The sequence below is a fragment of the Perca fluviatilis genome, chromosome 17 (genome assembly GCF_010015445.1).
Source record: "Perca fluviatilis chromosome 17, GENO_Pfluv_1.0, whole genome shotgun sequence".
In the NCBI taxonomy this organism is placed as follows: Eukaryota; Metazoa; Chordata; class Actinopteri; order Perciformes; family Percidae; genus Perca; species Perca fluviatilis.
In genome coordinates, this window is record NC_053128.1 from 4402403 (window position 1) to 4420722 (window position 18320).

At 39.9% G+C, this 18320-nt stretch overlaps 1 protein-coding gene across 7 annotated transcripts in view; it reads left to right on the top strand.

Moving 5' to 3' along the window:
- Nucleotides 1-2106: 2106 nt before the first annotated feature.
- The window catches only part of sh3glb2b (SH3-domain GRB2-like endophilin B2b), a 48035-nt gene continuing 31821 nt past the window's right edge, over nt 2107-18320 (top strand). The window contains exons 1-6 of one of the 7 annotated variants that reach the window (XM_039778884.1): nt 2107-2342; nt 5215-5356; nt 6653-6664; nt 7207-7335; nt 10992-11125; nt 17258-17350. In XM_039778884.1, the coding sequence (XP_039634818.1) occupies nt 2280-2342; nt 5215-5356; nt 6653-6664; nt 7207-7335; nt 10992-11125; nt 17258-17350 (573 nt within the window). In that variant the 5' untranslated portion in view covers nt 2107-2279. The remainder of the gene's footprint in view (nt 2343-5214; nt 5357-6652; nt 6665-7206; nt 7336-10991; nt 11126-17257; nt 17351-18320) is intronic. The other 6 variants (XM_039778880.1, XM_039778885.1, XM_039778882.1 and 3 more) reach the window with 6 other exon arrangements.

The following is an 18320-nucleotide window of genomic DNA, read 5'->3' on the forward strand; positions in this document are numbered from 1 at the left end:
CAAACAGAAGAACATTATAAAATGATATTATTAATTATTATAGATAGATAGATAGATAGATAGATAGATAGATAGATAGATAGATAGATAGATAGATACAGTGCCTTGCGAAAGTATTCGGCCCCCTTGAACGTTTCGACCTTTTGCCACATTTCAGGCTTCAAACATAAAGATATAAAACTGTAATTTTTTGTGAAGAATCAACAACAAGTGGGTCCCAATTATGAAGTGGAACGAAATTCATTGGCTATTTCAAACCTTTTTAACAAATAAAAAACTGAAAAAGTGGGCGTGCAAAATTATTCAGCCCCTTTACTTTCAGTGCAGCAAAACTCTCCAGAAGTTCAGTGAGGATCTCTGAATGATCCAATGTTGACCTAAATGACTAATGATGATAAATAGAATCCAGCTGTGTGTAATCAAGTCTCCGTATAAATGCACCTGCTCTGTGATAGTCTCAGAGGTCCGTGTGTAGCGAGAGCATCATGAAGAACAAGGAACACACCAGGCAGGTCCGGAGATACTGTTGTGGAGAAGTTTAAAGCCGGATTTGGATACAAAAAGATTTCCCAAGCTTTAAACATCCCAAGGAGCACTGGCGCGGCATAATATTGAAATGGAAGGAGTATCAGACCACTACAAATCTACGAAGACCCGGCCGTCCCTCTAAACTTTCAGCTCATACAATGAGAAGACTGATCAGAGATGCAGCCAAGAGGCCCATGATCACTCTGGATGAACTGCAGAGATCTACAGCTGAGGTGGGAGACTCTGTCCATAGGACAACAATCAGTCGTATACTGCACAAATCTGGCCTTTATGGAAGAGTGGCAAGAAGAAAGCCATTTCTTAAAGATATCCATAAAAGTGTCGTTTAAAGTTTGCCAAAAGCCACCTGGGAGACACACCAAACATGTGAAAGAAGGTGCTGTGGTCAGATGAAACCAAAATTGAACTTTTGGCAACAATGCAAAACGTTATGTTTGGCGTAAAGCAACACAGCTCATCACCCTGAACACACCATCCCCACTGTCAAACATGGTGGTGGCAGCATCATGGTTTGGGCCTGCTTTTCTTCAGCAGGGACAGGGAAGATGGTTAAAATTGATGGGAAGATGGATGGAGCCAAATACAGGACCATTCTGGAAGAAAACCTGATGGAGTCTGCAAAAGACCTGAGACTGGGACGGAGATTTGTCTTCCAACAAGACAATGATCCAAAACATAAAGCAAAATCTACAATGGAATGGTTCACAAATAAACATATCCAGGTGTTAGAATGGCCAAGTCAAAGTCCAGACCTGAATCCAATCGAGAATCTGTGGAAAGAACGTAAAACTGCTGTTCACAAACGCTCTCCATCCAACCTCACTGAGCTCGAGCTGTTTTGCAAGGAGGAATGGGCAAAAATGTCAGTCTCTCGATGTGCAAAACTGATAGAGACATACCCCAAGCCACTTACAGCTGTAATCGCAGCAAAAGGTGGCGCTACAAAGTATTAACTTAAGGGGGCTGAATAATTTTGCACGCCCAATATTTCAGTTTTTTATTTGTTTAAAAGGTTTGAAATATCCAATAAATTTCGTTCCACTTCATGATTTTGTCCCACTTGTTGTTGATTCTTCACAAAAAATTACAGTTTTATATCTTTATGTTTGAGGCCTGAAATGTGGCAAAAGGTCGAAAAGTTCAAGGGGGCCGAATACTTTCGCAAGGCACTGTAGATAGATAGATAGATAGATAGATAGATTTTTTTAAACCGTAAAAAATTTGGGGCTTTTGAGAAAGAGAGTTGTAGCCCCCCCTCCCCCCCTGCTCTAGTAGTATTTAACCATGCAGATAGTTTTATTTTACTCAGGGTTTGAGATCTGTTAGAGATTTCTACCTCCACTCCAATACAGGGGAGGTGAATGGAATCAATAAACTCAATGCATGACTATTGTGAACAGTTTTCATTAAAACTAATCCATACAATGAATATTGTGTTGACATTGTATACAGTTGTAGGCCTGTGTGTGGATGTGTAGTCGGAGGTCATCGTGGTACAGTACATGCTGCAGGGAGAAGGGAGTCGTGACTTACAGCCCGGTGCTGTGGTCACTTTAAACGCAGGGCGGAGAGCAGATTTCCGATCGTCCGTGAAGCGGATTAACGGCTTCAGTCCTTCAGTCCTTCAGTCCTGCGTCTGCTGCTACATCATCATCTCAGCTGATCCGGAGAATTCCCTCCACGGGGAAACACAACAAGCCCTGCCTGTATGCTCAGCTCATCACAGCACCATGGATTTCAACGTCAAAAAACTGGCTTCTGGTGCAGGGGTCTTCTTCACCCGAGCAGTGCAGGTAAGCCGCAAATCATTTCCTGGACATCCGGGCAGCAGACCGAGCAGCCTCCAGGAACCGTAATATTACCGTCACATTGCAACTGCACCCCGCATGGATGAAAAATAGCTGTGGGCCGTTAGCAGAATTTAAATAACAATTTTAAATATGAACTAAGGTATATACTGTGCGTCGTGTATTTTGACGAGAACGGCCAGCGCTGTAAGCGGATAAAGGCTTGTCAATCCATTATTGATGGCTGTGATCGAGTGTGTGACCCATGTGACACCAGCAGACTCCCTCAAGTCCTCGACAGGAACGAGCTTCTGTGAACAGACACAGGGACTATATGAGCTCTTTTTTTTTGGTTATTCATGCCTACCTGTCTCAATTAGCTGCCAATTAAATAAAACCTGACACCAAACCCCCTTAAAAAACTGGCAATAATAAAAATGATTCCCTTTGTATTACAAACTGCGCAACTAGAACCAAACCTACCTTCACTGACGAATCGTTCGAGTTCACGTAGAAATTCGGCATCCATGTAATATACCAAAAATAACTCATTTGAAATTAGTTATCGATTTTTGTCATTAGTTCTTTGGTACAATCCAATACTTTCATTTCCCTTTCAAAACACATCGGTCGGGTGTAATCACGTATAAATCCTAAATTATCGCTAATATTACGTTCTCTTGGTCAACCATTTGTATGCCGAATGAATCTAAACTCCTTATCGATAAGTACACGTGTGTTAAGTTATGATGTATCAAAATGTATTTTTGCCGATTATCGAAAAAGCTTCGAAGTAGAAGATTTTGCAATAGGGAATTCGAGGGGCTATGAGACACGTTCATATCATCACTGAAAGCATGTAGCGTATCTGACAGCCTCTATAAATGTGGTACTATTTTTACAGCTGCAATACGTTGGTCAGATCTGAAACAAGCCTAGTGTAGGTATTAAATAAAATCATTAATAATCAAAACAAATTTTTGCATTCAAATTAATCTCTTAAAATGTGCTGTGCCAAAACATCACAGTATTTAAGCCAACCCTGTTTTATTGGCATTTGAAGCATACATCTTTGAGTTTTTCATTTGAATCCAATCCAATGCAGCCATAAGACATTATAGACCGTTTTCATGGCATGACATGTTGACATGTCATAGTAGGAAAAGCACAGGTCTATTCAAAACCATTACTGATGGCTGCATTCCACTTAGGAGAGGTCCTGGTATTGCGCATGCTGACTCACTGAAATAGCTCACAGGGACACTTGATGGAATTGAGCCATCGTTAAGGTTATCAATTTCAGCTGTGCTTTTCCTACTATGACAAGTCAACATGTCTGCTGTGAAAAAAGGTCCATTGTGCAATGTTTGATTGAATGGATCCATGAATGCAACAAGTTCAGATCACTTTTCTGGAAGTTGTCCCTTGGCATTATGGGAAACAAAGGAAACCACAGACCGTAGAGGAAGTAGCCAAGACAAACTGAGGGGAAAAAAACAACAGATGACAGCTTAGCACAGCAGAACTCCTTAACTGCCCACAACAGTAAAAAGCCATATATGGAAGCAAATAAGAGACAAAAGTATTTGAATTTGAACAGCCATTAATCAGAATCAGAAAGCAGTTTATTGCCACAGTAGTGAAACTACATGGAATTTTCCTTGGTGATTGGGTGCATAAATACAAACAAACAAACAAACAAACAAACAAACATATTAAACATTAATAAGAATAAACATGATGTAACATTTTTTTCATACTGACTGTAAGAAAAGTTCTACAAAGTGCTTGTATCCCATGGGCTGGACATTAGATGTTAGATGTTAGATGTTAAAAGGTTAATTAAATACCCAAAATCTAATTACCCCTTAGCTAACCTGGGGTCTTTGGGGTCTGGCCTGGGGCCTGGTAATCCAGCCTTGCATTGACTGTCTGTCTCCCATAGTCCCTTCTGAGTTTTGTTTTTTCCAAGAACTGAGAACATGTGACATGTCATTTCTTCTGATCCATGAAGCTGTTGTCAGTCAGGGTTTTTCCTTCTGCTATATGACAGTGATGGTGAATTTCTCTGTCATCTGTGTGGTTTTTAAGTCCAGCTGGCTGCTGCCTTCTGTCAGTCACACCGGGCACGTCTTGACTAGAGCTGTAACAATTCCAAATGTTGCTGTACAATTAAGTGTGTTAAAAATGATTGCAATATAATTATCTCTTTCAGTCAAATTGAAAAAAAAATTATTTATGTATTACCTTTTTAAACAAATTAAAGTTTTTGAATGAATTCCAGGATACATCTTTTGTTTAGCCATGTGACCCAGATAATGTAATAACACAAATACACAGCCTATGAAGTAAACCACACCTCTTTGTTATCATAAAACCTTTTTTAAACCCTCCCGTCTTTTTTGTTGCTATGAACGTTTTTAGGGTTAAGTGCCAACAACTAACAATTGAAATAATAATAAAAATACATAGTCCGACTAATAATCACTTATATAATTACAATTTGGCATATCTAAACAACATCAACAATTATCAGTCATCACCTTAAGACCTTAGTTAATGTAAGCAATTAAACTTTTTATTATAATATATATATATATATATATATATATATATATATATATATATATATATATATATATATATATATATATATATATATATATAAATAAATAAATAAATAAATAAATAAATAAATAAAAAGACAATTAGACAATAATGTAATAATAGGTGGCCTAGTCTTGACCACAATGTCGACCCAATTAACTGATGTCTTTTCACTTATTAGATACTGTGTGTAGGCTATATATGTCCTGTTAGCTGTGATAGACCTTTCGTGCCTGCGATGTACACTCAGGATCCGGACTTTGTCTCCCAGTTCACAGAGGAGAAGCTGGGCCAGGCTGAGAAGACAGAGCTGGATCCCCACTTGGAGAACCTGATCACTCGGGCCGACTGCACCAAGAACTGGACTGAAAAGATCTTAAGACAAACCGAGGTGCTCCTGCAGCCCAACCCAAGTAAGAGAGGAAAAAAAGACATCTTCTCATATGGAGTCCCAGATAAAACAAATGGCATTCATGGCTTTCTGGTTAGTCCGAAGTATAATTGAATAAGTAACAAAAACAATTGTAAAATTAGTTGATTAATTTAAATTGAGTGTAAAAGAAATGAAATGCATTATCCATTTGTATTCCTCAGGGACTCGTATATATTGTTTGAAACAATCTGTAGGCAAAAAACTTTTGTCAATTTAAATTCATTCAAGTATCACATTGCAATAGTTTTTTTTAGCTCAGTGTCACAATTTTGTCACCAAGCAACTTTTAATATTACACTTAGACATTCTTTTAGTCCTACATTAAAGGGAATTTTTTTTTTTTTTTACCTGGACACTATTTTCCCATGCATTTATTAAAATGGAGTCTGGTGGTTTTGGCGATAGCGATTATTCACAGTTTCATGTTAAACAAAATTATCTTACTCTTTAACAAAAAAAACTACTTCTGTAGAGATCCTTTCCATAATGTTGTCAGATACAATAATAATCTGAGCATGTCCGTGGCAAAACAAGCATGTTTTTGGACGTAAATTGAAGGTGCGCAATTACCCAATAACTTATATTGTAGCTTGTTTCGCTGCTGCCTACTGCAGCGATCTTGCTTAATACTGGACCAATTTTAAAGATTGTTGTTCCCACCAGTCACTTAGGTCGCTGTCCTTCGGCATGGCCGGTTAAGATCTTTACCTTCTGCTCGAGTTCGGCGATCTTGTTTTCCTCAGAGGTTGTGCGGTCCTCGCCATCAGAGATACGTTTCTCAGTCTCTTTTATTCTTTTTGTCTTCGACACGGCTGCCTAGCTTGTCCAGAGTAGGGTGCAGCTCAGCAAACTTCTGTTCCACGAGAGCGCTAATCCTTTCAGTAACCGTATTGGAAACAGCGCTAGCCACGTTCTCCTCAAACGACAGGTTGTCGCCATCAGTCATGCTAGCCTCCATGTTAGCCATGTGCGATTTATTTTTATTATTATTATTATTATTATTATTATTATTATTATTGCTTTAGAGCGTGGTTTCCGCAGAGCTTCGCGAGAAATAGTGTTTCCTTTAGTGCCAGACATGCTTCCCGGCAAGCGTCGCCAAAGTAATTGAGGTCCGGCCCGTTAGAAATCGATCCACTCAGTCTGAATGCATCACGTGACCCTCCCAAGTTACCTTTTAATCTATAATATATTTAGAATGGATAGAATAGTCGAATTGACCTTGGTGTAATGTCTAACTCTTGATCTGTGTTCTTTCTAACCCTCCATGCTCCAGTTGACCACACTGGTAAGTCATTTCCCAGGGTACTGTGTAAGAAAAGACTGTGTGAACTCATTGTACTTGAGCCTCCTCAACATTAATGAGTACAGATGATACACAGCGTAGCATATAGACATACAGTATGGCTCCACGCTTTTAATTTACAGTTTGAACTACATAGATTGCATTGTATCACATGTTAAAACAAGGGTGTATACATACTAAGTATAAGAAGAGAGGCAGTCTGCTGTACTGTACATGGACTGACCATGAAATTTTTTTTTTCCAAACAAAACATTTGTACTTGTTTCAATTCTTTACAGTAATGCTGCCTCCATAGTTAATTAATTTCAAATAAAAAAATAATTAATAATTTTTTTTTTTTTTTTTTTTTTTTTAAAAAAAATGTTTTTTTTTTTTTTTTTGTTGAAAATTAAAAAAAACATTTGTGAAAACTTAGCAGAATTATTTATTTCATAATAAGATTCAATACAACGGTACCAACTTAAGTTTTTCTTTCACCTTGTGTGTACGGTTTCACAATGATGTCTTTATGACCTGCAATCCAGGTGCTCGAATAGAGGAGTTCATCTATGACAAGCTGGATAAGAAGCTTCCCTCCAGGACGACTAACCCAGAGCTGCTGGGCCAGTACATGCTGGAAGCTGCCAATGAATTCGGTCCAGGGACGCCATACGGTCAGTGGTGCTGTTACTGAAACTGATATTGTTGCATCACATGATGCCACGTTGAACCTGTTGTCTGCTTTGTACTCCTACTTGAGGGCTGGGGATGCTTTCCTGAAGCACCTTCCTTTTATAATAGCAATAATAATGAAACGGTTGATAGATCGGTCAGCTACTATAAACTGCAGGGTGAACGGTTTAAACGGTGCTCAGTCTTCTCTGTACATAAAAGTGCCGATGTTTATCTAAAGTGATCCAGTTCAGTATTCTGGGAGCAAATTCTATAAAGTAAGAATCATTTTAGTTATTTCAAACCCCAATTTTTATGCCTCTGACAGCCGTGGCATTTCGGGTTGTCCGTCCCATTCTTTGTGAATTTGTGAATCTCAAGATCCCCTGGAGGGAATTTCTTAAACTTTGGCACAAACATCCACTTGGACTCAAGGATGAACTGATTAGATTTTGGAAATGTGATGATATTTTATATGTAAAAGGTCAACTTCACTAGCCTGACAAGCCAGACCCACATCAAGATGTTTGGTCTGGGAACTCACCATTGGTGGGGCTCAATCCGAGGGGCGGGATAAACGGTTGTCTTTCAAATTCCCTCTGCACGCAATAGGATAGCGCTACAACCAAGCAGAGCAACGAAGAAAGAAGAGAAGCTAGTTAATAGATTAAACTTTTGCCGTATCTGGGCGGCAAAACTCCGAACACATCTTCCTTTTTTAAGAGTGATTTCAGTGCCGTTCTTTGTTCTTTTCTCAAAGAAAAGCTTAACTCCAAGTCTTCCAGAAGACCGCTGTTCCCAGCAGCAGCAGTCATAAGCCCGCCCACCGACTCTATACACGATGTGATTGGCCTGACCAGAGTTTGGTTTTTCCAGCTCACAAGTTAAGGGAGAGTGCCTAGACTGCAAAATAATTTTGCTGCCGCTAGGGTGCGTCTAGATTTCTAGGCTACAACTTCACTGTAATCTCGCTTTGCCAGACCCTCCTCTAAAGCGCGATTAAGGAGGGTCTGGCTACTCCATGTAAGATTCGGGGATGGGAGGAAAACGCGCTCTGGTTTAATGGCATTTCTTTAAACCAATCGGAATCGTCAAGGGCAGCGCTAAACTCCGCACAGAGATAACTCAGATTGGACAGATAGTCTAGCTAGCTGTCTCAATTTACCCTGCAGAGATCTGAGGAGAAGGTAACACATAAAGCCACCGGATTGAAAATTCCAACACAAAGATAGCTGAAGGAAACGGACATCGGCGAAAAGACATGCATCCAGCGGAATTTCCTGCGGCACCAGAGCAATCCCGGAAGTGGAACGTCGTGGATATAGACTAACTTCACTGTGACAGCACCATGTTCTGCAACAAGGCTTTTTTGGCCATTATTCAGCGCCATAACTCAGGAGCAGAAGGGGAGACATTTAGTCAGATACTGAATTGGTGACACTAATCTCGGTTGCCCACTTTGAAACTGTGGTGATTGCATGGATCTTCTGTGCTGCCGGGTTAAAGATGTGTGTTAAGCATTCTAGATCCGCAAAAATTAATCAATTAGTTGTCAACTTTTAAATGAATCGGAAACTATTTTTTTAATTGATTAATCTGTTTGAGTCTTGATATATATATATATATATATATATATATATATATATACGGGATAATAAAAAAAAAATGTACGATTTGTCAAAAAATAAAGTAACAAAAGTGTTATGCTAACGGCATTGATAACTAAGCCAAACGGTGCTGTCACTGCTATCGAACGTTGTCACTACTGGAAATCCAAAATACTTTCACACCGGCGACTTCAGTGAAAGAGGAGGGGGTTCAAGTTCTGTCGATGGGTCTCCTGCATCTGCAGTTGCCATGCTATCTTTTGACTGTCTGTTGCTAAGTTAGAGGAGGTTGACTCACACCACTTCAACACGTGTGTGTTTTTTCCCGCTAGACAAGCCGACCGGACGTGACATGGGGGCGTGGCAGCTTGGCAAGCCGACCGGACGTGACATGGGGGCGTGGCAGCATCGACGATTCCATTTTTTAATTCGAAGTTTGAGATTGTGACTTAATTTCAGTCAATTTCGAAATCGTGACACCCTTAGAAGCCACACATCGTTATTTGCACACCCTAAGGCTGGGCAAAATATTGATATTATATCGAAATCGATATATGGGGCTAACTTTTTGTCTTACATTTTGGATATCGTGACACAAATCAAGTGTTCACTTTTCCTGGTTTTAAAGGCTGCATTACAGTAAAGTGATGTAATTTTCTGAACTGTTTTATTATTTGCCTTTACGGTAAAGGTTAAGGCTTTACCCACTTAGTCATTGTATCCACATTATTGGTTATTTATAAAAACTCTCATTGTGTCAATATTTTGTGAAAGCACCAATAGTCAACCCTACAGTATTGCCATCGATGTATTTGGTCAAAAATATTGTGGTATTTGATGTCCTCCATATCGCCCAGCTCTACACACTGCCATGACACAGAGCTGGCTTTAAATCAGCAAAAAATCTCTTAAACCCTCGTATTGTCTTCCCGTCAACCATACAAATGTTTGCCTGTTTATAAAGCATAAAGTAGCCTCTTAATGATTACCCAATTGTATGTTGTATCTTTTTAGCCAACTTCATAAGTTGTTACCACTAGTTTTACACTTCTTTATGGAATTGATGGTGAATAAACATAATTTACATGAAATTATCTGTAATTTTTGAGTAAAATGAGCAGAAATTAGGAATGATCTTGACTAATAGTTGAGGTCACAGAAACCTATGTTTATGGATGATCACAGATTTTCACCCGGGTAGACCATAAAAGTAGTGATCATCAATTAGCGGCTGGAACCATCCATGTTATTTTCGGGAAATTTGGTTGAAAAGAGAGCCATATTAGAAGAAACTTTGAAAACTGGTCAAATTTGACCCTAGGACAACATGAGGGTTAAGCACGGGCCAAATCCGGCCCCTTGCAGGCCCGTATATCAATTTGGGTTCACAATAAATTTTGGCCCGCCTAGTGCGCCAAACCAAAAACACAGGAAAGTGTTTTTTAAAATGCAATTACGTGTCATTCAAAGCAGAATTTGGCAGATTTGCCGACTCTGAGACTCAGAAATTCCCCCAGAAGCAGAGAGAGAGGTTTCATATTCAGGCTATGAAACAGGTTGTTGTTGTTAAAATAAAAATCATTGTTTTGCTTGATTTGCTAAATTCTCTGATGGCTAAGGAACTCTTTTGATGACTTTTGTAGGGCTTCATGTCAACAAAAATGCGATAAAAAGCATACAAAAATGTCCGGAAAAGCAACAAATTTACAAAAAGGTGACAAATGTCTGAGAAAGCCACAAAAAAGTCTGAACAAAAGCCAATAAACTTTACATGTCTGGCCCTTGGTGTGATTCTCTTTTTTCCAGCGTGGCCCTTTGTGAAAATGGGGTTGACACCCCTGAGTTACAGGTAGCATAAGCAGCCGGCAGCCCTCCCTCCTCCTTAATCACAGCCCATTGTGTCAATTTTTCCCCCGCCTCCTTTGTTACCTAAAGTTTCAGCTTTTACTTTTTATCCAGCTCTTTCGGTTATTCTAAACAATAAAATAGCCATCTCTTTCAGTCCGATTTGACGTGATATGTAATACGTGTGTGCATGTGTGTACTTGTAGGCAGTACCCTGATCACAGTGGGAGAGTACCAGAAGAGACTGGGAGGAGCCGAGCGGGAGCTTCTCCAAACCTCAGCTGCCACCTTTCTCACCCCTCTTCGCAACTTCCTGGAAGGAGACTGGAGGACTATATCTGTAAGATTGACCTACTGATTTACTTTCTTACTCACTACTTTACTGTAAGTCCTTGGTGCTTCAAGACATCGGGCCCTATTTTGAATAACTTAGCGCACGGCGTGAAGCGCCTGGCGCAGGTGCGTTTAGGGCGTGTACGAAACCACTTTTGCTAGTTTAACGGCGGGAAAAAAGGGTCCGTTCAAAAGGGTTGTACTTAGTGTCTGTAATTAATCACAGGTGTGTTTGGGCGTAACATGCAATAAACCAATCAGAGGGTCATCTCCCATTCCCTTTAAAAGCCAGGCGCGTTTGGACCTTGGAGCATTGCTATTATGATGGAGGATTTGCTGCTTAATATTAGATTAGATAATAGATTTTATTAATTATTATTATCGATATTGGATCATTCAAATAAAGATGGATTTGAATCGGATTATCAACATTTAAGGGGAGACACTACAGATGAATACGAGATATTTTCTTTCTGATAGATATTGCCATTAAACTTTCCTTACTTACATTAAGACAAATAGTTTCTGTATTACAAGTTTTCTGAAAGTTTTTGTTTAAATATGCAAATTAGACATTATCTTGTTAAATTAGCGCTAACTTGCATCCATACAGAAATCTGAACATTGGATAAAGCCAGATTCTTTCATTTTGCTGACATATTAGAGTCAAAAGTTTTTACATTCATAAATCAGAATATTACGGTGGCCCTGAGAGGCCACAGCACGCAACAATAAGATAACACGTGCAAATAAACCACAACACGCACTAATAAGACAACACGTGCAAATAAGACAACACGCACTAATAAGACAACACGTGCAAATAAACCACAGCACGCAACAATAAGACAACACTTGCAAATAAACCACAGCACGCACTAATAAGACAACACGTGCAAATAAACCACAGCACGCACTAATAAGACAACACGTGCAAATAAACCACAGCACGCACTAATAAGACAACACGCTACGCAATAAACCACAGCACCGCTAATAAGAGAACACGGCCAAAAGACAACACGCACTAATAAGACAACACGCGTAACATAAACCACAGCACGCAACAATAAGACAACACGTGCAAATAAGACAACACGTGCAAATAAGACAACACGTGCAAATAAACCACAGCACGCACTAAGACAACACGTGCAAATAAGACAACACGCACTAAGACAACACGTGCAAATAAACTACAGCACGTGCAAATAAGACAACACGTGCAAATAAGACAACACGTGCAAATAAACTACAGCACGCACTAATAAGACAACACGTGCAAATAAACTACAGCACGCACTAATAAGACAACACGTGCAAATAAACCACAGCACGCACTAAGACAACACGTGCAAATAAGACAACACGCACTAAGACAACACGTGCAAATAAGACAACACGTGCAAATAAACCACAGCACGCACTAATAAGACAACACATGCAAATAAACCACAGCACGCACTAATAAGACAACACGTGCAAATAAGACAACACGCACTAATAAGACAACACGTGCAAATAAGACAACACGTGCAAATAAGACAACATGCACTAATAAGACAACACGTGCAAATAAACCACAGCACGCACTAATAAGACAACACGTGCAAATAAACCACAGCACGCACTAATAAGACAGCACGCACTAATAAGACAACACGCACTAATAAGACAACACGTGCAAATAAACCACAGCACGCACTAATAAGACAACAAGCACTAATAAGACAACACGTGCAAATAAGACAACACGCACTAATAAGACAACACGTGCAAATAAGACAACACGCACTAATAAGACAACACGTGCAAATAAACCACAGCACGCAACAATAAGACTACACGTGCAAATAAGACAACACGTGCACATAAACCACAGCACGCAACAATAAGACAACACGCACTAATATGACAAACACGTGCAAATAAGACAACACGTGTAAATAAACCACAGCACGCAACAATAAGATAACGCGCACTAATAAGACAACACGTATAAAAGACAACACCGCTAAACAAACCACAACACGTAACAATAGACAACACGCTAATTCCACAACGCAAAGTGTTTCCAGGGGACACTTTTAAGTGATTCACATGTTGCTTTCAACGGCTTTTATTCATTTTACATACCGATACGTTTGCGCGAAAATTAACTCTTTAGATTTCGAATATAGGCAGTCTTGCGAAAATTGTTGCCGAATTGACAATTTGTTTCAAAGTTTTCGGAATTGAGTAGCTCCAAAAAGTGACGCGCCAGCCAGCTAGCCCCGGCCGGGGCGCTAGCTCGTCGCTCAGACAGTCCTGCTCAGAGACCCCGCTCTAAGCTGGAGGTCTCTCAGACCGCTCTCGTAAATAAGAGGCTTTTATTTCGCTGTTGATGGATTATTTGTTTAAGTATCACAACACATGTCCATTTTAAGAGTAACCTGTGGTTAGCTGCATTTTCGGAGTTAAACTCCACAAGCGCTTGCAGGCTTAACAACCTCGCTGGCCGGCCATCTCACACACACACACACACACACACACACACACACACACACACACACACACACACACACACACACACACACACTCGTCGATACATAATAATAAAATACTGAGCACCCTACTTGTGCCAGACTGCCAGTAGGCTACATTCATTTAAAATTAAACATTGCAGTTGGCGCTGAGTGGAGCGTTGGTGGCATTGATTCTTAATTTCCCACGAAGCTGATTGGTTACGAGTCAGTTAAACTTCTCATCTCCAATCCTCTCTGTATTTGTGAGAAGTGGCGCTGTCCTGAGTTGAAAGCCTATTTTACGGCTTTGTTATCGGGTTAAGCCACTGTCCATTTCCTAAAATTCTGAAATGCAAACCTTTTTCTTTTTTGAAGGGCGTGCGCACGTGAGCACCCACGGGGAAAACATAAATTGGCGCCTACACACACACACACACACACACACACACACACACACACACACACAAACCACACACACACACACACACAAGCCATAGCGCAGGCAGAGGCCGCGGGAGAGAGATACCGTTTCTCTTTCAGGAGAATTGTTTAAATTATTTATTATTAATTAAATTATTATTAGCTTTGATTTTATTGTTTATGGTTTAGCTCTAACACCCCTAACTTATTCAAAAGAGTGGAACGCGATCCCTACTAGTATTAGTTTAAGTCAGTTTAAATTATAAAAAGAAGTAGGCCTATGCACTGGCGTGTCCTAGGTGTCCCTATTAGTGTTATGTGGAATTATCATTTATATATTATTATAGTGCACTGTAAATGCCTAGGGACAACATATGGAAATTAGCAATTCAAATTATAAAGGTTGGTGTCTCCCCTTTAGTCTACATAACATGTCATAGCATGTTACCACTTTATGTACAACTGTTCATTTATCATACAGAGTGAAACTCAACTTCTGATAAATCAGAAAACAAATACACCAACAAAAAAGTATGAGCTAAATACCAAATCTAATATTATATATTATATATATATATATTATATATATAGTATATAGCCTATGTCATAATTTAAACAAGTCTCCCGCATCTGCCTGCTGCTCTCTGGCCGTGTGTGTGTGTGTGTGTGTGTGTGTGTGTGTGTGTGTGTGTGTGTGTGTGTGTGTGTGTGTGTGTGTGTGTGTGTGTGTGTGTAAGGGGGGGGGAAAAAAAACCCCCCCCCCCCCCCCCCCCCCCATTCGATAATAAAGCAAAAAGCGGTGAAAAAAGAAAAAAAAGCACAAACACACACCCCCCCCAACCGCGAAAAAACAAAATAGGCTTTCAACTCAGGACAGCGCCACTTCTCACAAATACAGAGAGGATTGAGATGAGTAGTTTAACTGGCACGGTAACCGCGATCAGCTTTGTGGGAAATTAAGAATCAATTCCACCAACATAACCAATCACACCATGACAGACGCTCCACTCAGCACCAACTGCTATGTTTAATTTTAAATGAATGTAGCCTACTGGTAGTCTGGCACATTTAGGGTGCTCAGTATTTTATTATTATGTATCGACGAAGTGTGTGTGTGTGTGTGTGTGTTGTGTGTGTGTGTGGGCGGACGGCCGGCCAGCGAAGTTGTTAAGCCTGCAACGCTAGTGGAAGTTTAACTCAGAAAGTAATATTTAAATGCGGAACGAAATGTCATTTTTTATTGATTTTTTTTTTTGTGCGTGGTCTTATTTGCATGTGTTGTCTTATTTGCAACGTGTTGTCTTATTAGTGCGTGCTGTGGTTTATTTGGTATGCGGTTGTCTTATTTGCACGTGTGTCTTATTAATGCGTCGTTGTGTTTATTTTGCAACGTGTTGTTCTTATTAGTGCGTGTTAAGCATTATTAACGCAGTTGTCTTATTAGTGCGTCTATGTTGCTTTGGCAGCGTGTTGTCTTATTTGCACGTGTGTTGTCTGGTATTTGCATCTGTTGTCTTATTAGTGCGTGCTGTGGTTTATTTGCACGTGTTGTCTTATTAGTGCGTTGTTTGTTTATTTGCAACGTGTTGTCTTATTTTAACGTTTGTCTTATTGTACGCTGTTATTTTATTAGTGCGTGTGGTTTTATTTGCACGTGTTGTCTTATTTGCACGGGTTGTTGTCTTATTAGTGTGTTTTCGTTTTATTTGCACATGTTGTCTTATTAGTGCGTGCTGTGGTTTATTTGCACGTGTGTTGTCTTAATTGCACGTGGTTGTCTTATTAGTGCGGCTGTGGTTTATTTGCACGTGTTGTCTTATTAGTGCGCTGTGGTTTATTTGCATCGTTGTTATCTTCGGTAACGCGCGTGGTCTTATTAGTGCGTGTTGTCTTATTTGCACGTGTTGTCTTATTTGCACGTGTTGTCTTATTAGTGCGTGCTGTGGTTTATTTGCACGTGTTGTCTTATTTGCACGTGTTGTCTTATTGGTGCGTGCTGTGGTTTATTTGCACGTGTTGTCTTATTTGCACGTGTTGTCTTATTAGTGCGTGTTGTGGTTTATTTGCACGTGTTGTCTTATTAGTGCGTGCTGTGGTTTATTTGCACGTGTTGTCTTATTTGCACGTGTTGTCTTATTAGTGCGTGCTGTGGTTTATTTGCACGTGTTGTCTTATTTGCACGTGTTGTCTTATTTGCACGTGTTGCCTTATTTGCACGTGTTGTCTTATTTGCACGTGTTGTCTTATTGTTGCGTGCTGTGGCCTCTCAGGACCACCGTAGAATATACTGTCAACAGCCATAAAAAAAAGAAAATACATTTTCGCAACATTTTAGGTATAAAATGTTACATAAATCAGGTTTTGAATGCTATCTGAACAAACCCCTCTGTAGAAACCTTCAGATATAGGAATGAAACGGCATAACCGGTGAATGGAGTAAAACATTTTAAACCGATATCAACATGAAACTTCCCTACTTGATTACTTACATTAAGACATGTATTTTTGTATCACACATTTTCTGAAATTTTTATGTTTAAATATGCAAATGAAGTGTTATCTAATGCTAACTTTTTGTGAATTTGGGAGAAATTTACAGGCGCAAATAGACAAAGTGGGGAAAAAAATAAACCTCTTAATGTGTATTTTGCATGATTATTTCCCAATATTCTGAAAGAAGACATGTCATGGAAGCAATATAGCCCAAAAACACAAAATTGAAAAATTGTGTTTTTGCCTGTGTCTACCCTGAAATTAGTTTGTACTAACACCGACAGAGTGAGGAGAAGTATGTTGCCATGGACACTCATTGACGCGTTGTTCTGGATCCCACGTAACTTCTAGGCAAGTCCCGCCCCATGAAGCAGCTCGATTGGTTGGGGTTAGGCATTGACCTCCAGTGGTTAAGGTTAGGATAGCCGATTGGTCAGGGGACAGGACCTGAACAAATCGGGTTACGTTATCTAGCGTGAGCATGGACGCCTGGCCAATAGTAGTGTGCGAATGCTATATGCTCTTGCCTATAAGTTGCGTGGGTTCCATAATAACGCCTCATTGACACTAAAACAGATTTTCTGCTTTTTTTTCTATGGAATGTCTTCTTATATAGTGCTGGTTGCTTCACTGTACTGTTGTGAATAGAAGTGCAGTGTTGCAAGGTTTGTTCCCTGCAGCAGATCCCCGCTTTATGATTGGATCCCTTCTGTCCTCTGCAGAAAGAGAGGCGACTTCTGGAGAATCGACGGCTGGATCTTGACATCTGCAAAGCACGCCTGAAAAAAGCCAAGCAGGCAGAAGCCAAAGCAGCGGTGAGATGAAATTTCATGTTGTTACTGTTTTTTGTTATTGTTTTTTTTGCTTCTTCTTCTTCTTCTTCTTCTTCCAATCTTCATGTCTATAGTGTTTGAATCAAAACAGTGATCATACTGAATCACCAGGTGGTGGCACTATAACATCCACTTTTACTGGTAAACCAACACATTTTCACTGCCACCGCGTAAAATACGGACGCTTGGTCAGGTGCCTTTGGCGTTGTTATTGACGCTAAAAGTCTCCTTTAATGTCTATCTAAACGCGCTGGGTCGGGACTATTGTCGTCACTTTTGACGCAGTTAGGTCACGCTGAAGGGTGCTTATTGCGTCGTATCTGACGCTGAGAGCCACTGACCACGTGTCCATATTTTACGAGTTGGAAGTGAGAATAGAGTAAACCTATAACCTTTCAAAGCTGGAGCGCGGAACTTTAGTCTCCCCCCTCTGGCAGTGAGAGTAATTCCACAAACTCTTGTCAACGTGCTTTAGAGAAGCACTGGGATTCATAATAACGCTACGTTGTTGCGGTCTCTCCCCCCTTCTTGCCTGTCAAGATATTGGGTAATAGAGGTAGACTGACATGCCTATAACCATTCCTATAGAACATTTAACAAACATTGCCTATATACATTTCCAGCAGGCAGAGCAGCATTAGCATTCCTTTGAGTGGTGGTTGTTGTCCAAGCTGAGAAGAATCTGCAGAGCTGCTGGTATTTCTCTTCAATACGAGCGATCATCTTTTTTTTACATGTAGCCATTTAATCCATTGTTAACATTAAATGATTGTGTACTGCTGCTTTTTAACAGCAGTCATGTAAACAACACTCACTTTTCCCAAGATTCTCAGACACAAGGTGAGCTAGTCCACATTTTGTATAGCATCTCTGTGTTCCCATTAAAAAACCAGCATTAATGATTATTTGACTCCATGTAATGTAAAAGGGGTTGCTAAAAAATATCACAATC